This window comes from Vitis vinifera, chromosome 11, assembly GCF_030704535.1.
Source record: "Vitis vinifera cultivar Pinot Noir 40024 chromosome 11, ASM3070453v1".
In the NCBI taxonomy this organism is placed as follows: Eukaryota; Viridiplantae; Streptophyta; class Magnoliopsida; order Vitales; family Vitaceae; genus Vitis; species Vitis vinifera.
Genome location: NC_081815.1, coordinates 19797246 through 19823153, shown reverse-complemented (window position 1 = coordinate 19823153; position 25908 = coordinate 19797246). Strand labels below are relative to the sequence as shown.

Below are 25908 nucleotides of genomic sequence, written 5' to 3'. Positions count from 1 at the left end.
ATTGTATCAATATATTAACAACATTCATCCAATGCATTGAAATTATTTAATAATTTTTGTATATATATATATAAAAAGACTACGAGTCTTGTGATTATTTATGATATGAATATGTTGTGAAATATTGTATGATCATACAAAATTTTTCTAATTAGGTTTTATTGTGATGTATTATAATGTAAGTGTATTTATATTATAATTATAACATATTTTTATTGTACCTGTGTTTTATAATAAAAGTAATAATCTTGAATATTACTTTTTATATCTCATTAATATTCAACATATCAAATGTATTAACATCATCCACTCGATGCATTGAGAAAATATATATATATATATATGAAAATTAAGAAGAAAAAAAATGCTATGCAAAGGAAAAAAAATCATATAAATTTTTAAAAATTATATTATTTTATTATAAAAAATAAAAAATGATTAAACATTCTCCATCATTTTTTTTATTCTTTTTAGATAATCTAAATGAAAAATTAAATATTTTATCTTCCTTGAATTTAATATAAAAACATAATTTATTAATTTAAAATTAAAATATATATATATATATATATATATATATATATATATATATATATATATATATATATATATATATATATATATATATATATATATATGAAAAAATCATCATTTTTATTATATAATTATAAAACCTTTTTTTTCTTAATAAAATTAAAAATTAGAATAAAAAAATGTAAAAAAAACAATAAATGATATTTTGAAAATATTTTTTAGAAGTATTTTTGCTTTATATAGTAAATTTAAATAACAAATTATATATAATTGTAAGGGTTAAACCCAAAATTTACAATAAATGTGAAATCCACGCAGCATAAATGTCTTAAAAATAAAGTGAAGTGCTTTAAATACTTTGAATTTTATAAGTTTTAGTTGAAGTTGGTATTTAAGCCTATTAAAATCTTTAGAAGATACCACATTTTTCAGTAATTATTCCGATCCAACTCACGCTAGTGGGTAATTCTCACTTATTTTAATAACATTAATAAAAAAAAAGGTTTGTAGACCCTTCTTTTGCATTAGATAATGAATGACACTAACAACATCATGTGAGCGTATTTATTATTATAAATTTTTAATACTTATCGTTTCTTATGTGGAGATGCACATAAGTTCGGTTCGGTTCAGTTTGTTTTATGAATTTTCTTTTTTATAAAAAAAAACCGAAAACCCAACCGAGTTTCTCGGTTGTTGAATTTTTCAAACCGAACCAAACATTTTGCAAATGAAAACCGAAACAAATATGTCGGTTTGGTTAGGTTTGGTTCGGTTTTTAAGGTTCCACTTACACCCCTAGTTTTAATATTTAGTGTGATATGGACTTGTTTGTAAGTTGAATACTTTGATGATATATAGTTGGTTGTTTATTATTTATGACACATTTGTGCTATTTCCCAGCTGTATTTATTTATTGGAGACTCTGGATATTAAACATTTCAGTATACATAACCTATAAATTACATGGTTTAATTTCTTGACTGGGGACGTGCTTAGACAATCGATCCCATGGCTATTTACAAAGCAGTAGAAACAAGCGATAGCCCTCCAAAGGCAGCAGGAGCTCTTGAATGACCTATAGTTTGAGGAGGTGAAGGCTATCCTTGTTTTCACCCATCACTGAGAGAACTGTGGCAGCAATATGCCTTGAACTGAGCCCAGCCTCTTCAAATTGCTCTGTCTGAGATCCATGGTTGATGTATCGGTCCGGGAGCATCATAGGCCTCCACTGCACCAAGAAAAACAATATCAACTTGAGCACTGATTTCTTTTGTATATAACTCTTAGATTCTGTTTGCCCATCTATCATTTTTTTTCATGCATGAAATTGAAATTAAGGTGTTATAAGAAGCTTACATACCTTAAGTTTTCCGTCGAGTAATCCATTCAATCCCAAGAAATGGGAGACATGAGAGCTGAATCCTCCAATAGATCCTTCTTCAACAGTAATGAGGACCTCATGCTCTTGAGCCAGTTGTCTGATCAAATCTCCATCAAGAGGCTTGCAGAATCGTGCGTCCGCCACAGTCGTGGAGACCCCAAGGACCTGGAGAAGCTTACCTGCCGCTAAACAGTTTTGTACTATTGTTCCGTAGCCCAGAATTGCCACTCTACTTCCTTCCTTCAGCACCCTTCCCTTACCAATCTAGGTTCCAAATTAACGTGAGTTAAAAAACAATATAAACGTAACATATGCAAAGGCATGAGCGAAAACCAACACATAACTTTAGTATTTAAGTACCTCTAAGGGGGTCCCTTTGTTATTTTGTGGAAGAATGGAACCAATGCCATTTCCTCCGGGGTATCTAAAACAGCTGGGCCTGTCATCGATGGCTGCAGCTGTAGCTACCATATGCATGAGCTCGCTTTCACAGGAAGGAGCCATGACCACCATATTAGGTAAACAAGCCATGAAAGTAGTGTCAAAGGCCCCGCAATGGGTTGGACCATCCGCACCTACAAGGCCGGCCCTGTCCATAGCAAATCTCACTGGAAGCTTTTGAAGATCTACATCATGCGCTACCTGTACCACCGCCAACACCTAGCTTTTGAGTTAAATCATCAAAGAATTTGGAGATTACTTTGTATCTGTAAACTATTGAAGTATTGTATTACAAGGACAAATTTGATCTATTACATCTATACTTCTATATTATGCCATTATACTGTGTCTCCCTACATGTCTTCCATGAGCAACTAGCACATGGTTGTATGAATTTTTACCTGATCGAAACCTCTCTGCAGAAAAGAAGAGTAAATAGCACAAAAAGGCTTGAGGCCTTCAGTGTCTAGACCAGCAGCAAAGGTAACAGCATGTTGCTCTGCAATCCCAACATCAAAGCATCTATCAGGGAAGCGCTTCTGGAATAAATTAAGTCCAGTGCCTCCCCCCATTGCAGCATGGATTGCTACAATGTTTTCATCTCTTTCTGCTTCTGCAATCAAAGACTCTGCAAAGTATTGGGTGTGGGAAAGAGTTTTCGATTTGGTCTTCAACTGCTTCCCGGACATGGCATCAAATTTTACAACACCTACACAACAACATACACTACTATGAGATGAATGGTACCAACGTGATACTTTTTTTTTTTTTTCCTAATGAATGAAACAAGAGTTGTTAAGTCTACGCACCATGCATTTTATCGGCTGCAACTTCAGCGGGAGCATATCCTTTTCCTTTCTCAGTGATAACATGCACAAGAACAGGTCCTGGTGCTGGCATAACCCGAACCTTCGTCAAGATGTGAACAAGGTCTTCCACATTATGGCCATCCACTGGACCAATGTAGGAGAGCCCAAGTTCTTCAAAGAGGCAAGCATGAGAGCCACCCACTATTCCTCTCATATATTCATCCACTTTGGCGGCAATTTCATGTGCCTGGCCTCCCACGTGCTTAGTAAAACCCTGTTGATGGATTGAAAAACCTTAGTCTCTGGAAGAAAAGAAAAAAAAAAAGATACAAACAGCTTCTAGTTATATGAAGTGGTATGAGGAAATTACGCACTTTTGCAGCTTCGCGCAGCTGACGAAACTTTCTACTTGATTGTAGATTGGTTAGGGCTTTGCTTAGAGCTCCAACAGGAGGAGCAGGGCCATCAACAGTGGCGGTGGGTAGAGAAACTTGCCCATTGTCGTTCAAGATTATGATAAGGTTTGAATCAAGATAACCTGCATTGTTCATTGCCTCATATGCCTGTCCTGCTGTCATGGCTCCATCCCCGATCACCGAAATCACATTATTGTTCTTCCCTAACAAATCTCTACCAGCTGCCATCCCTGAAAATCAATGGAAAAAAGAAAATTTAGAAATTGAAATGTCAGTTAGCTTAAATTCATCTAGCCCGAAATAGCCTAATGATTAATATATATATATATATATATATATATATATATAAAACTCTTAATTGGGTTGGGATCACTTAGAATGTCCAGAACATATATCTCCAAGGTTTGTTCATGGGTTGGGTGTCATTAACAGTACTCCCAAGAAGTTCTTAATTCTGAATCACCTAAAAAAATGCTGACAATTAAGTGGGATCTTCTTAACAGACAGAAGAGAAGTTGATGAGACTGGTAAGACCAATGGATGGCCCATACCATGACTTTATAGTAAGAAATCCAATGGTTGATTCTATAATACATACTCAAAAAGAAACTTCTGAATTCGCACTTTACCTAAGCCAGCTGAAATGCTAGTAGAACTATGACCAGCTCCAAAGGCATCATATATACTCTCATCCCTCTTGGGGAAGCCAGCAAGCCCACAAGTCTGCCGGATCGTGTGCATTCTTGATCTCCTTCCAGTCAAAATCTTATGCGCATATGCCTGAGAAAGACCAAAACTCCTGTCATCATCAATATCTGAACCCCCTAGTACTAATACTACCAAAAGAGCATGAGTCAGTAGCTCTGATTTGAACAGGGTGAGAGCTAGAAGGGAAATAGTCAAGGGCTTACCTGATGCCCCACGTCCCAAATTATCTTATCCTCGGGCGTGTCGAACACATGGTGAAGTGCAATGGTTAGTTCAGCCACTCCTAAGCTTGAGCTTAAATGCCCACCAGTTTTTGACACTGTATAAACAATCTCCTCCCTCAGTTCAGCAGCCAACGTCTCAAGCTCCTGAAAGCACAGATTTTAATTAAAAAAACAGACACTATTAATATCCATTCAAAAGATTAATTAATATTCCATCATGTGTCGTATATTACACATTTTCTTGGCCATCAAAAACGAAAAATAAATGTAAACATTAATTGGATGATAAATATACCCCAATAGAGAGATTCTTCATATGAATTGGGTAGTTTATGGTATCTAGGACTGGAGTTGAAGGTTTTTCCCCAGAGAAATTGAGGGATCTTGTGAACCTTGGATTCCTCCTTGCTTGCTCTTCACTCCGGACCATTGTGTTCTTGTCCTCACTTGAATTATTGTCCTGGGCAGCTGTAACCATGACACTATTGTACTGGAGAGCAAAATGAAATTAATATGTCACTTCACCACATGCAAGCTTATGCAAGCTGTCAACTCCTCAACGTACCTAATCAAACCGCACATATTCTTGGGCCACGTATCCATTCACTACATATGAACACACAAAAAATAATGCCACCCACTTTTTTAGTCTATACTAAAATTTGACTTTATTCTTTATATTTTTTATTTTTTATTTTTATTTTAATCCTATCTACTTATATTTTAACTATATTAATTCATACATTACATTTTTCACCATTGCGTCTTTGATACATACCTATTTCACACTCTAAAATTTTCGTAAATACTTTATTTTTTTCCTTATTCATATTATGTCACATATATAGCTTTTACATCACTTTTCTTGAATAGTTGTAATAAGACCCCGGTTATGAAGTTATCATTATTTGTGACATATATGCTCTAAACAAATTAAATAATTTTGAATTGAGCCTTTGGTTAGGCCGATTGATATCATCTTGTTGTCCATGATATATGTATGTCCCTATAGGTATTATATTAGTTTATGTTGGAAAGTATCTTAAATTCCTAAGTAGTATAGTTTTTTTTTTGTAAATAATATTAAATAGAAAATTTCTTAAATTGATATATTATTGTAATATTAGATTTCCTTATAGAATAAGAAAGGTTGTTGGAAATATCTTTATAAATATTTTAAGTCATGAGAAGAAAAATTTATGAGATGAAATGGATTTGTAGAGACTATACAAGATAAATGGAGATATAAGGAAAAATGGGACATACTTGGTGAAGCGAGAGGGCTCCGTGGTAAGGTATATATAAAAGGAATGAGGAAATATAGAATGTTTCGAAAACTCAATAATTGTATTTGGTTTTATATTTTATAATGTTTTGTATGGTGAAATATTTTTCTCTCATCCGAGGACATAGGTATGATTGGTCAAACCACGTTAAAATCTCGTGCACCTTTATCTTGATTATTTTATCTTAGTATTCTTGAATTGACCTTTTTTGCATTAAAGCTTTCATTGACACAACAATTTGGTATCAGAGTTTCCATTGGCACAACAGTTTATCTAAATTAATTAATTAAATAAATAAATAAAATGATAAAGGTCATCTTTGGATACAATTTTTTTTTCTAATTTTTAAAAATAGAAGCCTTTATATAAAATATAAGAATTCTTATAAAAAATTTTTGATATTTGTAGTGAAAGTTATGCCCAAAATACCAAAACCTATTGAACATATGACGGGAAAGCTCTCATACTCTCCCTCAATCTTTCCAATCCATGGACTCCTTAATGTAACAGTCGGGTTCTCCTCTCTAATGCTCATGGCATGATCTCTTAATCTCTCTTACCTTGTGCATGAGTCTCCTAAAAACAAATCCCAACTCTCCTAGCAAACGGCAGCTCATGTGTGAACTCTTAAAAATCCTCCTACCTTCCTAAAACCATGTATTTCTCCTCCAAAATTAAGTTACAATTTGTGTCTTCCTATAACAATATATGATAGCCACAAGTCCCAAATAACCCTCCCAAATTGTACTTTTAAGAGTTTTTTCAATGAAAAACATCTTAATGGCAATTTACCTTCCAAAGACTCCTCTTTCCTCTAAACTCTCCTGAATCTTAAAAAATCTCCATGTAGCCATGTGAATCTCTCCTCTCCCACTTCTCAAGCCCTGTCTTCAATGGGAGCCTTCCAAATCTCCAAAAAAAAAAAAAATAATAATCATAAATAAAATAAAAAAATAACAAAAACAAATCAAAACAAAATAATCTCCAAAATATCAGTGTCTTAAGGTCTTCCTTATCTTCCCAAATAAGCCTTCATGTACATGCCATGTAAGATGATATGAAGTGTCGTCCTAAAATACACCTAAAAAGCTTCATAAAATGCATCCAAATAAATTATTCTAAAATGCACTTAGATAAACTAACTTAAGGTGTACCTAGCTAAATGGAATAAACTAAAGTACAACTAAGACGAACTATCTTAAAGTACAGTTAAATTAAGGTGCAACTAAGAAAATTCTTAAAATACAACTAAATGAACTAAACTAAGTATATTAACTTAAAATGTAACTTGGTGAACTAAACTAAAATGTCACTAAGTAAACTAACCTAAGGTGTGACTAAATGAGCTTATATGAGTTGAACCTGAGTTAAAGTGTGGCTAAGTGAGTTAAACCTAAGGTGTCACTAAGTGAACTAAGTTAAAATGCAACTAAGTGAGTTGAACTTAAGATAGAGTGCAATTAAGTGAGTTGAACCTAATATGTCACTAAGTGAACTAAGGTAAAATGCAACTAAGTAAGCTGACCGTGGGCTAAAGTGTGACTAAGTGAGTGAGCTGAATGTGAGCTAAAGTAAGGTGCATTTAAGTGATTTAATCCTAGAAATGCAACTAAGTTTACTAAAATAAAGTGCGACTAAGGTCACAAATGGGATCCATAAAAATCTCTCGATAAAGAATCTCCAAAGGTGGCTAAAAAATAATACTAAATGAGTGACAATGGACTAGGGGTCTCCAAAAAGCCCGCGGCCCGCTTTAGGCCCGGCCCGGCCCAAGCCCGTCGGGCCCGAGCCCGTTTATGGGCGGACCGGGCCGCGGGCCTAAATTTAGGCCCGGCCCGGCCCGTAGGCCCGCCCATTTAAAAAAAAAAAACTACAAAAATAAAAAGTATTAAAAAAAATATTCATTTCAAAATTTTATTCATTGAATGTATAATTACATTTAAAAATGTGGGAAAATTTTACATCACTACAAAATAAATACATCCCAACTAGGTTGGCACCTATTTATTTGTCAATCATTTGTATTTTTCAACCACAAAAAATAAAAATAAAAATATAATATACATTTAGTCATTATTTTCTGGCGGTGATGGCGAACTATCATGCATCCATGAAGATCTTGATAGTTTTAAAGATTCCATATCGGCAAGCATCTCTGTTGCTCGAATGGAATCGTACATCCTTTTTTCTGCAATTTCCCAATCTTTTACACATATCCCTGCTTCAATAACGTCTGGCGCTAAGTTGCATCGTTTTTTACTAATAACTCTTCCACCTGCACTAAAAGCAGCTTCTGATGCAACTGTACTCACAGGAACTGTTAGTACATCACGAGCAATTATAGAAAGCACAGGATATTTGTGTTGATGTGATTTCCACCATATTAAAATATCAAAATCTTCTTGATCTTCAAATGGAATTATATCAGTATTAAGATATTTATCTAAATCAGATGTATTATTTGGAGAACTATTTGTTGTCTTTTTTCGACTTTTCAACATTTCTAGAGCTCCTTTATAAAAAGATGAGGAGTTTGTAGATGTAGGTGGTAATTTATTAGTATTAATATCATTACCATATTTTTCTTTATAATAGTTATATAAATTATATAATAATGAATTTATTTCATTTTTAATTTCTTCAATTTTTATTTGGTCATTAAAATAAATAATTGTTAACCATTCATCCAAAGCTTCAAATTTCAATCTAGGGTCCACAATTAAAGCAATATAAAAAATTAAAGGTATTTCTCCCCAATATTTTCTAAATTTTTCTATCATTGCAAATATTGTATCATTAAATATTTCAAAACTTAAATATTTTTGAAGTACAATAAAAATATTAGTTATTTGCATAATAACTCGATTTGAAGTTGGATAATATACACCACAAAAAATGTTTGTTGAAGTATCAAAAATTTCAAAAAGATCTCTTAAAAGATCCGCAACATGCCAATCATAATCACTTAATGCATAAATATCTGCATCAGAATCATTGTTAAGTAATTGTATTTCATATAATTCGACTACTTTTCTATATTTTGTAAAAGTTTATATGTGGAATTCCATCTAATGGCCATATCCAAATTTATATTTTTTCTTTTCATATTTAACATTTTGCAACAATCAAAAAATAATTCATGTTTTGCTTGAGAACTATTAATACTATATGCAATGCCTCTAATTTTTTCCAATGTATCATCAACATTTTTTAATCCATCCTTTACAATTAAATTTAAAATATGTGCACAACAACGCACATGAAATATTTTAGCATGATCATCTTTTACTTGCCAATATAGTTTTAGTCTATTTATTGCTGCATCATTATTAGCAGCATTATCTAATGTTACTGTCAATATTTTATCACGAAGGCCTAAATTTATAATTTCTTCATTTATTAAAGCTGCTATATTTTTACCACTATGTGGAGCATTTATTAATTTAAATGAAATTATTCTTTTATTTAATTTCCATTCATTATCAATGTAATGAGCAGTTATACATAAAAAACCAGTGTGAGTTAAAGATGTCCAAATATCAGATGTTAAACAAATATTTCCTTCAAAATTTGCAAAGAAATTTTTTAAAATTTCTTTTTGTGTATAAAATTTTTTCATAATATCTCTTTTAACTGTATTTCCAGACCAACCTTTAAATTGAGGATTAATACCTCGTTGAATTGTTCCTACAAAATCATGAGTTTCCATCATGTTGAAAGGTTGTTCTGCTCTTATTATATAATCAATCATTTCTTCACGACAGTTAGATTCATCATAAGAAAATGTTTTTAAATTTCCACTTTCATTTTTACCTAATTACATATAATTTCTAATATCTACATTATTTTTAGTTTTACAATTTTCGTGATGTCTTTTTAAATGACTTGTGCCTGCATTTGAGCCACCAGTAAGAAATTTATTACAAATTTTACATTTTGCTTTTATTTCTTTTTTATTATTTTCTAAAATTATTTCTACTCTATCAAAAAAATTCCATATATTTGAAGTAAATTTTTTGTTTGATGATATTTCATCACATGGACTAGATGAAGAAGCACTTGTTGTCATATTATAATTATTGATAAAATATTATGCCAAAAATAATAAAGTAATAAATATAAAAAAAAATGTAACAAAAAAATAAAGTAGTAGGGGTAAAGTATGTTACTCAATTAGAGAACCGATGCAGAAATTCCTAGCAAATTTGAACTCTTGGAGCCACCAATGCTTGTTTTGCACCACCAACAATATTGTATAATTTGAGGGAAAAATAAAAGAATTTGAAATATTGTAGAATGTGAGAGAAATAGAGAGAGAAATAGAGAGAATTTGATGAAAAAATGAAAAGGGAGAAGATGTATTTATAGGAAGGTTTTTTTTAAAAAAAAAAAAAAAAAAAAAAAAAATTGGCCATGTGACCGTTGCCCAACGGTCACATGGCAGCTAGGAGCATGGGTTGGAGCCTTTAATTTTTTTTTTAAAAATAATATACTTTATGTTATATATATATAACTAACTCTAACATTTAACACAAAAGTAATGTGGCTCAGTTGGTTAGAGCCTTTACTTTGAACCATGAGGGGAGGGGTTCGAATCCCCCCCTCTCCATTCATTTCTAAAGCCATTTTGGCTTATTTAAAAAAGCCCAAGGCTTGGCCCGCCAGCTCGGCCCGCCCCGCAGCCCGCCCGCAGCCCGGCCCGCCCAGCCCGCTAGCCCGCGGGCTCATAGGCCGGGCCGCGGGCCGAAGATTTTTCCCTGGCCCGGCCCGTTGACCAGTCAACGGGCCCATAGGCCCGGCCCGAGCTGGGCCGCGGGCCTCCTATTTACGGCCCGGCCCGGCCCGGCCCGCCCGTTGGAGACCCCTACAATGGACCACCATGGGATCGTTATAGGGCAACGAGAAGTAAAGGAGAATATATAGAGTAACATATGCTACTAGAATAAAATGGAAAGTCTACAAATATGTCTTATAAATTATGTCTTACCTCATTTACCTAAGAGTTGTATCGGTTTGTAGGATATCTAAGAGAATCTCAAAGGTTATTACTTTTATATTTAGGATGATGAAAAGGTATTTGTCCGAACAAATGCTAGATTTCTACTATAGACTATATGATAAATAATAAGACAAAAAGTTATATAAACTAGAAAACACTAAAAATAATCCTGCATTTACACAAAATACTATAAATCCAAGGGCACAAGCATATATCATTCTTAATATTTCTAGTATATGAGTGTCTAATCATAACAGGAGGATTGTAGCCCATAGTTTATAACGAAAAAAGTGAGTGATATTGATACTCATTTATAGCAAGGAATTATGAAGGAAAAGTTAGAATCCCAATAATATGGTATAGTCTAGATTTTCATAAAAGCACCTAGATGGATAAAACCCAAAAGTGTAAGTTGGTTTACAAGACAAAGACAAGAAGGATCAAAGAAGAGAGAAAGAGAGAGAGAGATGCCCTAAATTCAAGAATTAAAAGAGGGTAGGAATAGGAATATATTTTTCATACCCTTAGAATGGGTCTTGGGGAGAGAGAGAAAGAAAGAGTGACGCCCAGATTCAAGAATTAAAAAAAGGTGGAAATATATTTTTCATACTCTTAGAATAGGTAATGGGGAGAGACAGGGTTTCACCATCTAAGGTTTTTTTCTTGCTAGAAGAATGCCCCCAATTTATGGGACCTTTCCTATAAGTTTGGTGTGAGCCCAAATGTTGGATTGGGAGCTTGCTCTATTGCTGATGCATGGACTATGGGCTACTCAATAGAGGCTATATTGTAAGGTAATATCTCTCATTATTTTACTTTATGACTTCTCATACCTAGTAGTTGTAAAAATAATTAATTAAAATATTTCTTATAGAAAGAAGCTAGAAAGAAAAATTTAGTTAAAAGATTTTTGTAATTTTTTATACTCCAAATTATGCTAAAAAAAATTAATAACATATCATTTTTTTATAGTAAGAAACTATGAAAAAAAAATCAAATTTATAATTTCTCATGGCAAAAAAACTCTACCAAAATTAAAGTTTGTAATTTTTTATAACCAAAAATTAAGTGAAAAACTAATAATTTTAAACTTATAGTCAGAAATTATAAAGAAATTTAAATTTATAGTCCAAAGCTATATATGTTCTTGTAGTAATTACTGTAAGTAAATTAATTAAGACCTAGATAAATTAATATAAATCATGATATTAACAATTCGATGGGACATGTATATGTATATTTTTTTCAATTTGGAGGTTTGGACCACATCATTTTATCTAGATTATTCTTGGCCATTTCTTGTATACATAAAAAGTTTTTATTTTTACATGAATTAAAATATTAGACTCAATTCTATAAAAATCAATAGATCATCTAGTATTCTCATTATTTATTTATTTATTTATTTATCAATTTATTAGCAAGGTATTTAAAAGTCAATAATAATGACGACCGAAATGATTTGGAAAAAATGATTTTCAAAGGTTAAATAGTTCTGAAAATAAGTTTGGATCTTAGAAAGGGTTATGCTAAGGTACCGAAAAGTGGTTTTTCGGTACCATACCCACTTTTTTGGGCTCACAAGATGAAGACACATGGCATGGAAAAATAATAAAAAAGTAAACAAAACCAATTCTTCATGTTGGTAACCGGTTGCCATGGGAATTAATCCCATGCAACACACATTTTTACATCCATTACAATAACCAATTATAAATTCCTGTTTAATGTAATTATTTTGTTTGGGGAATTTTTTTTGTGCAACAGAAAAATAAAGAGAAATTTGAAAAAATAAATACCAGTTTTTTTTTTTGTAATATAAAGTGATTAAACCCAAGATAAAAATTAAATTTTAAATAAAAAAAATTCAAACTAATTTGGTGATAAAATTTATAAATTAAGGAAAAGTAAATATAATTTATTTTAACATCAAATAATTTGTTGACAAAATTTGAAAACTATTTGAAGTGTGAAAAGCAATATAATTTGTTTATGAAGTGAAAAAAAAAAGAAAAAATATAAATAAATGATATAAAATATAAATATTAAATTTATATTAAATTAATTGTGTACTAATTATTAATTGATAATATATGACCAAATTATTTCTTAGCGTTTAAATTGAATTACACAAAAAAATTAGTTAAAATATTGAAAATACGAAAAATGTATAATTACTAACCATATGGAAATCAAAACGCCTCACAATATTTTTTCGTACATTTCCATTTTGAATTTTGAAGAATCCATTTCACACCCTCATACAAGCGGAAAATGGTGAGGATTTCTCACAGTCTTCGTACCCCGTCCAATTTTATAATATTTTTGGATTTGGATTTTTCCGGGACTCATTCAAACACCGCCTAAGTGGAATCAACCTATTTAAACAATATCCAAGGCAAATGAAATCCAAATAAAATTTTAAAACTTCAAAGAAGTGGAGATTTGGGAGAGTATGAAGAATGTGAGGATTCCTCACATTCTGCGTACCTTGTCTAATTTTTTAATATTTTTGGCTTTTAATTTTACCGGGACTCATTCGAACACCACCTAAGTGGAATCAACCTATTTAGACAATATCCAAGGCATATGAACTCCAACAAAATTTTTAAAACTTCAAATAAGTGAAGATTTGGGAGGGTACGAAGAATGTGAGGATTCATCACATTCTTCGGACCTTTTCTAATTTTTTAGTATTTTTAGCTTTTAATTTTTTCGGGACTTATTCGAACACCGCCTAAGTGGAATCAACCTATTCAAGCAATATCCAAGCCATATGATGCCCCAAAAAATTTTAAAAAGTCCAAAGAAGTGGAGATTTGGGAGGGTACGAAGAATGTGAGGATTCCTCACATTCTTCGTACCCTTGTGAATTTTTTAGTATTTTTCGATTTCGATTTTTCCGGATATCATTTGACCACCTTCTAAGTGTAACGAACCTACTTAAACAAGATCCAAGCCATATGATGCCCCAAAAATTTTTAAAAAGCCCAAAGAAGTGGAGATTTGGGAGGGCACGAAGAATGTGAGAATTCCTCACATTCTTCGTACCCTATTGAATTTTTGAGTATTTTTGGATTTCGATTTTTTCGGATCTCATTTGACCATCTTCTAAGTGTAATGAACCTACTTAAACAACATCCAAGTCATATGATGGCCCAAAAATTTTTAAAAGTCCAAAGAAGTGGAGAATTAGGAGGGTACGAATAATGTGAGGATTCCTCACATTCTTCGTACCCTTGTGAATTTTTTAGTATTTTTCGATTTCGATTTTTCCGGATATCATTTGACCACCTTCTAAGTGTAACGAACCTACTTAAACAACATCCAAGCCATATGATGCCCAAAAAATCTTTAAAAAGCCCAAAGAAGTGGAGGTTTGGGATTCCTCACATTCTTCGTACCCTTGTGAATTTTTTAGTATTTTTGGATTTCGATTTTTCCGGATGTCATTTGACCACCCTCTAAGTGTAACGAACCTACTTAAACAACATCCAAGCCATATGATGGCCCAAAAATTATTAAAAAGTCCAAAGAAGTGGAGAATTGGGAGGGTACGAAGAATGTGAGGATTCCTCACATTCTTCGTACCCTTGTGAATTTTTGAGTATTTTTCGATTTCGATTTTTTCGAATATCATTTGACCACCTTCTAAGTGTAACGGACCTATTCAAGCAACATCCAAGCCATATGATGCCCCAAAAAATTTGAAAAAGTCCAAAAAAGTGGAGATTTGGGAGGGTACGAAGAATGTGAGGATTCCTCACATTCTTCGTACCCTTGTGAATTTTTTAGTATTTTTGGATTTCGATTTTTCCGGATATCATTTGACCACCTTCTAAGTGTAACGGACCTATTCAAGCAACATCCAAGCCATATGATGCCCCAAAAAATTTTAAAAAGTCCAAAGAAGTGGAGATTTTGGAGGGTACGAAGAATGTGAGGATTCCTCACATTCTTCGTACCCTTGTGAATTTTTTAGTATTTTTCGATTTCGATTTTTCCGGATATCATTTGACCACCTTCTAAGTGTAACGGACCTATTCAAGCAACATCCAAGCCATATGATGCCCCAAAAAATTTTAAAAAGTCCAAAGAAGTGGAGATTTGGGAGGGTACGAAGAATGTGAGGATTCCTCACATTTTTCGTACCCTTGTGAATTTTTTAGTATTTTTGGATTTCGATTTTTCCGGATATCATTTGACCACCTTCTAAGTGTAACGGACCTATTCAAGCAACATCCAAGCCATATGATGCCCCAAAAAATTTTAAAAAGTCCAAAGAAGTGGAGATTTGGGAGGATACGAAGAATGTGAGGATTCCTCACATTCTTCGTACCCTTGTGAATTTTTTAGTATTTTTCGATTTCGATTTTTCCGGATATCATTTGACCACCTTCTAAGTGTAACGAACCTACTTAAACAACATCCAAGCCATATGATGCCCCAAAAATCTTTAAAAAGCCCAATGAAGTGGAGGTTTGGGAGGGTACGAAGAATGTGAGGATTCCTCACATTCTTCGTACCCTTGTGAATTTTTTAGTATTTTTGGATTTCGATTTTTCCGGATATCATTTGACCACCTTATAAGTGTAACGAACCTACTTAAACAACATCCAAGCCATATGATACCCCAAGAATTTTTAAAAAGCCCAAAGTAGTGGAGATTTGGGAGAGTACGAAGAATGTGAGGATTCCTCACATTCTTCGTACCTTTGTGAATTTTTTAGTATTTTTGGATTTCGATTTTTCCGGATATCATTTGACCACCTTATAAGTGTAACGAACCTACTTAAACAACATCCAAACCATATGATGCCCCAAGAATTTTTAAAAAGCCCAAAGTAGTGGAGATTTAGGAGGGTACGAAGAATGTGAGGATCCTCACATTCTTCGTACCCTTGTGAATTTTTTAGTATTTTTCGATTTCGATTTTTCCGGATATCATTTGACCACCTTATAAGTGTAACGAACCTACTTAAACAACATCCAAGCCATATGATGCCCCAAGAATTTTTAAAAAGCCCAAAGTAGTGGAGATTTGGGAGGGTACGAAGAATGTGAGGATGTGAATTTTTTAGTATTTTTGGATTTCGATTTTTCCGGATATCATTTGACCACCTTATAAGTGTAACGAACCTACTTAAACAACATCCAAGCCATATGATGCCCCAAGAATTTTTAAAAAGCCCAAAGTAGTGGAGATTTAGGAGGGTACGAAGAATGTGAGGATCCTCACATTCTTCGTACCCTTGTGAATTTTTTAGTATTTTTCGATTTCGATTTTTCCGGATATCATTTGACCACCTTCTAAGTGTAACGGACCTATTCAAGCAACATCCAAGCCATATGATGCCCCAAAATATTTTATAAAGTCCAAAGAAGTGGAGATTTGGGAGGGTACAAAGAATGTGAGGATTCGTCACATTCTTCGTACCCTTGTGAATTTTTTTGTCTTTTTCGATTTCGATTTTTCCGGATGTCATTTGACCACCTTCTAAGTGTAACGGACCTATTCAAACAACATCCAAGCCATATGAGGACCCAAAAAATTTTAAAAAGTTCAAAGAAGTGGAGATTTGGGAGGGTACGAAGAATGTGAGGATTCCTCACATTCTTCGTACCCTTGTGAATTTTTTAGTATTTTTGGATTTCGATTTTTCCGGATTTCATTTGACCACCTTCTAAGTGTAACGAACCTATTCAAACAACATCCAAGCCATATGATGCCCCAACAAATTTTAAAAAGCCCACAGAAGTGAATGATACTAACCGGTCGACCGGTTATCTTCTACCGGTTGCGTACTTTTCTCAACCGGTAGCCACTGACCCTTTTGGTTGCTTGATTCTCAAATGGGCAGTGGCTACCGGTTGAGATAAGTAGGAAACCGGTAGAAGATAACCGGTCGACCGGTTCACATTGCTTGATTCTTCACATTCTTCGTTCCCTTGTTAATTTTTTAGTATTTTTGGATTTGGATTTTTCCCGAAAATCATTTCACCACCTCCTAAGTGTAATGAACTTATTTAAATAATATCCAAGTGATATGAAGTCCCAAAAATTTGTAAAAACTTCAAACAAGTGGAGAATTGGGAGAGTATGAAGAATGTAAGGATTCCTCGCATTCTTCGTTCGCTTGTTAATTTTTTAGTATTTTTGGATTTGGATTTTTCCGGAAATCATTTCACCACCTTCTAAGTGTAATGAACCTATAAAAATAATATCCAAGCCATATGAAGTCGTAGAAAATTTTAAAAACTTCAAACAAGTGGAGAATTGGGAGGGTGCAAAGAATGTGAGGATTCCTCATATTCTTCGTACCCTTCCTAATTTTTTAGTATTTTTGAAGTATGATTTTTTCGGGCATCATTTGAACACCCCTTTAGTGTAATGAACCTATTTAAACAATATTCAAGTCATATAAAGTCCCAAAAAATTTTAAATGTATCAAAGAAGTGGAGAAAGAGAGGGTACGAAGAATGTGAGGATTCCTCACATTCTTCGTACCCTTCCTAATTTTTAAGTATTTTCGGATTTTGATTTTTTCCGGCATCATTTGAACACCTCCTAAGTGTAATGAACCTATTTAAACAATATCCAAGTCATATGAGGTCCCAAAAAATTTAAAAAGTATCAAAGAAGTGGAGAAATTAGAGGGTACGAAGAATGTGAGTACCCTTCCTAATTTTTTAGTATTTTCGGATTTTTATTTTTTTCGGGCATCATTTGAACGGCTCCTAAGTGTAATAAACCTATTTAAACAACATCCAAGTTATATGAAGTCTCAAAGTTTTTTAAAAGTATCAAAGAAGTGGGGAAATGAAGGGGTACGAAGAATGTGAGTATTCCTCACATTCTTCGTACCCTTCCTAATTTTTTAGTATTTTTGAAGTATGATTTTTCCGGGCATCATTTGAAGACTCCTTGAGTGTAATGGACTCATTGAAACAATATCCAAGCCAAAAGAGGTGTTATCTAATCACATGCCCAAAAAAACTACTTTCTAATAAGTGGAGAACAATCTATGCATGAATCCAACACTTTAACATCTTATTTCATTATATATGAAGCGGTCGACCGGTTAAATGCTACCGGTTGACCTATTTTCCCAACCGGTAGACACTGCTATTTCTTATGATGAAGCACCAAAATGGCCAGTGTCTACCGGTTCGAAAAAGATTGCAACCACTTCGTATGGTGGTCGACCGGTACACGAATATCCTTTAGATGTCATTTAGGTTTTTGATCCGGTGATTCGTACACTCAAATGGTATTACCCAGTTATGACATAGATTGTTGCCAGCTTGGAATTGTACGTTGTAACTTGGAATTTTCATGTGTAAATTTGAGAAATGCTAGCGACATCAATGAAAAGTTCTCAAACCATTTAATGGCAAGCAATGAAATTTGGAACCAAAAACACAAAGGAAAAGTGAGGACTATTTTTCATTCAAGAATTTGCACTCTATGGTTGTGTGTGAATAACATCAGGCATATCTAAACAATTTGTAAATGAGGAAAAAGGTTAATGAAATTTTAAGAGTGGTTTGAGCATTTAATGACAAGCGTTTTTTATTTTGTCTCTTTTTGCATCAAGAACTATAATTTTGTTTATTTATTCTTAAAAGAAAGCACCTGAAAAAAAATAAAAACAAAGCATTATTCTTAATTTCAGCAGAATGTAACTAAAAGAGTTTTGTTGCAGAGCAAAGGCCACAGAGAGAGAGAGAAAGACAGAGTTAATATAATCATCTGATTTAAAACTAGAAAAGAAAATTTGCAGATATGAGGATTTGAGCCAAAAGAAAACTTTCAAATCATTTTGGACTTAACCTAGGTCAATGTTCTGGGTCTCATAGGCATAAGACAACCAGCAAGCTTAATGAGAAAATGAAAACAAAACTTGCCTGAATTTTCTGTCAGTGCCTATAATACCAATCTCAATGTTTTTGCTAGAGATTTGCCCTTCAAATCTGCACAAATTTATGAAACTCAGCATATAACTAAAGAGAACGAAATGCAACATCATAAGTAAACCTGCAAGGGCTGATTTGGCACAGGCCATAAACAAGAAATATATTATCTTATAATCCAAAAGAAAGAAACAGATCATTTCACCATGGTGTATGCATGAATCATGAGCCCAAATTGTGCTAATTAAAGGAAAAAGCTCATAGCACGGCAATGAGACTATCCAGTGATAGCCTCAGTTGTGATGAGTTTAATGATTCTATTCAGAGAACATTTTGTGCATTTTAATATCTCATACAAATTTTGAACACAATTTGAAGTTCTCAAAAACTCTGATTTAGTCAGCCATACTAGGCATCCTTTTTGGCCAGGGAAGTCCCTCTAGCAATCCAGGATGCAGAACCCTCTTACTCAAAGAATGAGTAAAATTATACGTTAGTAAATCACTCAACTGAATTTCTTTCAAGAAGAAAATTCACTAAGCAACTAAATGCAGAATGAACAACAGATAAGTTCAAAGCTTCTTGATGTGCCTTTTGATAGTTTTCAAACATTCGTTAGCTGAAATTTAAAAGAATAGAAGTTTAAGATGCATATACCCCTCCTTGAGTGTCAAAATAGCCGTGTGGACAGCATCATCAAGTTCCATATCATCAGTGTACCTACATGGAAAAGGAACATATTCAATTCTCCTCCTAAGTTAAGATCAAAGAGAGGGAAAGGAAATTGAATGTTAAAAAAGAAGGGAAAGGGAAAGGGAAAGGAAAAGGAAAAGAAAGAAGGGAATCAAAGTTACAATAGTGAACAGAAGTTATTACCAAAATGCAGAAATAAATTAAAAAAAAAATCACATGGATTAAGTTCAAGCCCTGGCAAAGTTGAAAGTGCATCCTACACATAAATTACCAATCCAATTTATTATAATTTTTTATAGGAAACTAAAAAATCAGAAAACTCAAGGTGAACACGAGCCTTGCCCTTCATTTCCCATAGAAAGTTGAGTATGAAACATAAGGCTTATAATAGAACTTCAAGATGCAGCCACATAATCCTAGCAATGTGGCAATTCGAAGAGCCTCAAAAAAATTGTTGTTGCAAAAGTATCAAACACAATAAAGATAGGCTGCTGCTTGATATCATTTTAAAAAGACACAGCAACCAAATTCTGATTTAAATACCTCTTCTCGAGAAATGTCTTTGCATTTGAGACATTCTTCCCCATTGCAGAGGCTTTCCATGAGAAATATGAACCTGATGGATCCACCTAGAGGCATATAAATAAGTAAATGAATATTAGCAGAAATTTGTAGCATTATACTAATGCAGGATAGGGTAAAAAAACAGACTCAAAACTTATAATAATGACTACAAGAGCTTGCTGGGTAATTGAACCTTATCCACTATGTCTTTTCACCAAGAAATCTGAATCAGGTAGTTTTTTAAAGATAACTGTTGGGTCTTTTCTGCATTTCTATCAGTACCAAAGTGACTCATTGATTCCAAACAGATTTCAAAATTATTCTACAAATTGCAACAAAGGATCCTACAGTTGTAGATGGGCTGATGACCATATCAAACCCAAAACAATTTGCCCAAAAAATGTAAAGAAACCTTAATGCACAGTTCGCAATACAGATATCCATATGATGAGAGATGGCAAGGTAGAAGGAAAAGAAAGAAAAGCATGCCAACATCCAAAGAAAGAGAAATTTAGATAAGTTCATCAATCTAACTGTTGAACTACCAATCTTCCTAATGTAGTATTTAGGCCCACAATGTATATCATGCACTCTAACACCCTCCCTCATGTGCAACCCCATATTTGCACATGGAGAGACACAGAAGCCCGTAGGCCAACAACCACAACCAGACTCTTTAGGGGTTAATAAGTTGGTGACATTTGAACACATGATCTCCTATCAAATGAGGCTCAATACCATGTTGAACTACCAATTTTCCTAAAAGTTTAAGCTTGTAAGATTTGGGCCCACAATGTATGTCATGCAATCCAACAGTAACCATAATATAGGAAACAAAGAATGTAAATGCTCATATAGAAAATGAAAAGAAAGAAAAAGGTAAAACTATTACTTTTTTCCTAGGATTAAGAATCAAACAAGTCACATCTTTTCTCCATTGCCACTCAAATAATAGAATCTACCAAATCCCTGAAAGTAAGTATTGTTCATATGGAAATTGAAAGCACAACAATCTAGGGTTGATAATAAAGGTGGTGGATCAAACTAAAGAACTACTCATTTCAGCTAAACAAAGCCTTAAGGCCAACTATTTCGGGGGGGCATGAACCCATGTTCTGCTTCCGGGTATCAGAGGAAAAAACCTATTCTGGAGTTATATAGAATAACATGCATTATAAATATTATAAAAATATCAAATCGGTCTAGAGTTAGGCTTTGGTTATTGGATCATTGACCCATGTCTAACCCAAAATGAGTTAGATTGAAAAATTTTGACTAAAGTCTGTCCAAACATCGAGTTGGGTCGGAGCATCCTAAGCTAACCAAGGTTGCTTGCTTCTTACCTGTAAGGACAATCACTGATTCCTCTTTAGACAGGTTCATACACAATTCTACATCATCATCAATGTCTTCCAATACAGACAGGTTCAGCTTGACCTGCAAAGAAACCATAATTGACAATAATCATCTCAATATTCTGAAGTGCAAAATATATCATGTTTTCTTTCTCCCTTTACCATTACAAACATGGATCTTTCCCCCGATTGTAGTAAACGTGAACCGGTCGACCGGTCATTGGCAACCGGTTGACCTGTGAACTCGACCGGTAGACACTAGTCATTTCTTCATGCACCACCCAAACTGATCGGTGGCTACCGGTAGCAAAAAAACTTGGTACCGGTTGATGCATTTTGTCGACCCGTTGGTAAGTATCAGAGAATCAAAAAATGCGGTAATTTATATTTATTTAATATACTAACACTATTTATCAATGATATTTAACTTAAAAGTGGTCTAGTTCTTAACTTAAAAGTAATAGTGCACTACATTTGAATGATCCTTACAATCCAAACTCTTCCTTTCTTTCACAGTTTGCATTGCTGGAGAGTTCTTCAGTTGATGATGATCTTGCAAGCTTGAAGAAGGAACTATCTGGGAGCTCAATGGATATGCTCAGATGGATTAAACCCAAATTTGATCATAGGGATGAAATAACTTTGTTAATTTAACATGTATTTGTTTTTTGTTTTTTTTTTAAAAAAAAAAAACTTAGTACCAATTTTTTTATTCTTCGATATCTGAACTTTATTACACCTTAAATTTGATAAAGTAAATTAAGTACTGAAATGTCTTAAGTTTTACGAAACACCCGTTAGTATTAATATATTAGTTTTACGAAATAGGGGCACCCTTCGGCTAACAATCTCCCCCTTTTTGATGATGACAAACCTTCCTTATCTAGGAGAGAAGAAATCTCCCCCGCAATCCAAACATGAGTAAATTTAAAGCGAAAATTTTAAATGACATGCAAAATTTCAATAGGAGACAATGTGAATTCTGAAAATATCATATCATATATAATAATATCGCATATACACAACACAAGACTAATGATATGGAAATGTCATGCATGTGTGTGCCCCCTAGACCCTTTGGCAACATAAAAAAGAAACGAAGGGGAGGGGAGGGGGGAGGGGGGGGGGGGGGTCTCGAACATATCAAGGCGGAGGTGGAGGAAACACTGAGCGAAGGTAGGCCATCATCTCCTCATGCTGGTGATCCATACGCTCCTCAAGACGCCCAAGTCTCTGATCGAGATGCTCAAACTGAGAGGTCATCTCCTGATGCTGGTGATCCATACGCTCCTCAAGACGCCCAAGTCTCTGATCAAGACGCTCAAACTGAGAGGTGAAGTCGGTCTGAGACTCATCTATGCGATCCTCCATAGACTGGAAACGAGTATCATTGACGACTGCAAGCTCCTCCATACGAGTCCCGAGATAACTGATCTGAGCGGATAAATCCATCCAAGGCGCATGATCGGGTGCATGAGGTGGCTGAAATGGTATCTCTGCGTGAGAAGGCTCAGATGGTCCAGATGTGTATGCCGGCTCAGATATCATCGGCTGAGAAGGAGGAATGTCGCACTCAGGCATGCTTTGCTCAAAGTCCCTCTGAGGGTCTAGCCCACCCTCCATCTCTCGAATCTCGGCCTCCTCCTCATCTACATGATGCATCTGTCCCTGCCCCTGTTCCTGTGGCGGTGGTCGCTCAGCTCTCCTGATCCAAGAGCCATCAGGGGCCTTCTCAAATTTCATCCGCCCCAGAGACTGCTCGTCATATGTGTCATACGTGCTTGGGGTCTCCAAATCTGTCTCGCGGCTCAAATCAACCCCGGCATCCTTGAATACTCTCGTGAGGAAGCGACCATAGGGGAGGACGCGGGTCTTACTCTCACAGCAAGATATCATATGCATCATCATCAGGTACCCGACATGAATCCGTCTCCCTGTCAAAATGGAATCCACTATGAAAGCCTCGAGGTAGGATACCTCGTCTAGATGTCCGCCCCGTGGCAACAGAATGGAGCAGACCATGTGATGAAGGATACGGCTAATCACTGTCAGACTATGTGCAGAGGGTTTGCCCATCCCCTGGGCATCGGCAAGTCCACACAGCCTCTGAATAGCCTCTCTGGGCTCAAATCCCGGCACCATGGGCCACACCTTGGACTCATACACCCTGAGTCCAACTGATGGTATATCGAAAATCCGGCAAATGCTCTCCGGACTCAAGGTGATCTGAACTCCTCTGACAGTGGACGTGATCGGTCCTCCAACCCCGTAGGTCAACCGTGAGTAGAAAGTGCGAATCAGAGTCGGGAAGATAGGCTCCGAAATAGTCACCACTGGCAGCCATCTCATCCGTCCAAATATCGCCTCAAATCCAAAGTACTTAAGCTGGGAGAAATTGATGCTTCTCCCTGGAACAACTTTCCGCTGGGCATATTTTTGTTTATACCTCTGGTAGTCTTCGACAGAGCCGAAAAGAGCGGTGTCGTACCTCGCCTTTCGGCGAGCCTCAGACTCATCTGCCTGAGATGGCTCAGCAGGGCGCTTGCCCTTAGCCCTGGAAGCGGCTGACTCTCTCCTAGGTGCCATCCGAAAGGCTGAGATGAAGGAGACGAGGCTGAAGAGAGGGATGCACACACACCTGAAAGGCCTCAAGCGCGGGAATACACTGACGCAGGCTCTGACGCGCCAACTGAGGAGGAAATCGCCCAAATGCGCAGGCCTGAGTCCCAAAATCCAAAAACCCTAGACTCCACAAGCTAAACGTACGTCTCAGAAGGCTGTAATGGCGTAAAAAATCCCTTCAGGGCAGCTGGAACGGCAAAAGCCCTGAAGCACCAGAAGAAATGGGTGAGAAACTGATGCGCGGGAAGCGCTTTAAATTCTCACCCCGACAAACCGGTCGACCGGTAAGTGACACGGTCGACCGCCTGGCGCGCGGTCAACGCGGTCAACGCAGCGATTTTTTTCCTTTTGCCTTGTCTCGTGATCCTCCCCCTCCCCTTTTCAGTTGAAATCCCCAATTTTTGTGGGGTCAATCAGAAAAATCTCATCAGAGGGTCTAAGAATCGAGGTGTGCATGCTTTGAGTTAGAAGAAGGAGATCCCGTGGATGATGTTCGATGTTAAAAGATTGAACTTTTTATAAATGTTTGACATTATACTTCTTCTAAACTTTACATGGAGACATTTTTGGAATCAATCAAAATTATTCTTCTAAACGCTTTTATCTGTCAGATAATTAAACATGTCTTGTTCATCCAATATTTTTATTGTGTCTGACCTTTTAGTTTCAAACATTTTCTCATTGTTCACATTTTCATGTCTGAACTTCTCCAAAGTATTTAACTTTCCCACACCATGAAATGAGTTTTTTTGTTTTTTTCATTTTTATTACACTATGTCACGATTTCTCATTCTAAATAGTTTACAAATGTTTCTCTATCATTTGTACAATAGGTGTTTGATAAAAAAATTTACATAAAGAATAACTCCTAAAAGATATTCATGTGGCATGTCGTATGCCTCAAAAACTCTTTTGTTATTAAATGAGCAAAGAAGATAATTTTCTCTTTGTGGTTGAGAAAAATAAGTTGAGGGAAAAGAAGAAGAAGAAGAAGAAGAGTGTGGAGAGAATAATGGGAACAATATTTTAAGTATTTTTAAAATTTTAGGTAAATATATTAATGAGATATGGTTTTTAGTGGATATGTAAATAAAGTGTGTGCAAAGATGGATTGAAATATAATTTCCCTTCTTTTTAACACCTTATTAAACTACCAATCAGCAAGCGGTGATTAGGTAAAAAGGAATTTTTTTTTTTAATTTTCTTATTTATTACTCATTTATTTAAAATGATGCTATTTCCTTTCAATTTGGTCACATTTTCTTTATTATACATAATTTTTAAAATGATGTTTTTTAAATTAAATATTAAGGGTTTGTTTGAAAACATTTCAAAAACAATCGTCAAATTTTTGTTGAATAATTGTATTTAATAAATTTTTTTTATCAAACATGTTTTTTAAATAAAAAATAAAAATTACTTCAAAAAATGGTTCACAAACAGCCCTTTAAGCTTCCTAAATCCTTCCTAATTCCATGACTTGAACCACCCATTGTTATTATTCATCCATTAAAAAAAAGGGGGGTTTTTCTAAAGAGTACATATAAAAACCCAACAAATACTTTTGAAAATAAAAGGTGAGAAATTTGAAACATGAAACTGTTAGGAATTTTATTAAACTCCATTAATACCCTAACAAACAAAAATAATAATAATAATAATAATAATAAAATTAAAAATCTACATTTTAAATGGATGGAATTTTGTCATCATTTCTGACTTTTGGCACTTCAATCTGACTCTTTTCATATTTGGTTTCATTTCCTTATTCCTTATTATGCATATTTATATAATAATTTAATGGCCTAAATTTCATCACACACTTTCAATAATTAAAATTACAAGTTCAATAGATACTAAACCGATACTCTAAAATTTTCTAATTCTACATACTTTATTTATATTTTCCGTACTCCGAAGATCTTTTCAATATTGTACCAAAAATAGTGAGATTAATAA

The 25908-nt window shown here is 34.5% G+C and overlaps 1 protein-coding gene and 1 long non-coding RNA gene across 2 annotated transcripts in view; both read right to left on the bottom strand.

Annotated features, from left to right (window-relative positions):
• Nucleotides 1-1464: 1464 nt before the first annotated feature.
• LOC100247834 (probable 1-deoxy-D-xylulose-5-phosphate synthase 2, chloroplastic) overlaps nucleotides 1465-25908 on the bottom strand; it is a 46440-nt gene continuing 21996 nt past the window's right edge. Inside the window, exons 2-10 of the mRNA XM_010658498.3 lie at nucleotides 4812-5006; nucleotides 4496-4660; nucleotides 4214-4364; nucleotides 3543-3814; nucleotides 3169-3442; nucleotides 2761-3068; nucleotides 2279-2560; nucleotides 1898-2182; nucleotides 1465-1765 (exon numbers count right to left, since the gene is read on the bottom strand). Coding sequence (XP_010656800.2) covers nucleotides 1613-1765; nucleotides 1898-2182; nucleotides 2279-2560; nucleotides 2761-3068; nucleotides 3169-3442; nucleotides 3543-3814; nucleotides 4214-4364; nucleotides 4496-4660; nucleotides 4812-5006 — 2085 coding nt within the window. The 3' untranslated portion in view covers nucleotides 1465-1612. The remainder of the gene's footprint in view (nucleotides 1766-1897; nucleotides 2183-2278; nucleotides 2561-2760; nucleotides 3069-3168; nucleotides 3443-3542; nucleotides 3815-4213; nucleotides 4365-4495; nucleotides 4661-4811; nucleotides 5007-25908) is intronic.
• LOC104880780 (uncharacterized) lies at nucleotides 18680-20064 on the bottom strand. Its single transcript, XR_786928.3, has 3 exons — nucleotides 19952-20064; nucleotides 19373-19435; nucleotides 18680-18775 (listed from the first exon to the last, which is right to left on the bottom strand). It is a non-coding gene; the product is annotated as an uncharacterized LOC104880780 (long non-coding RNA).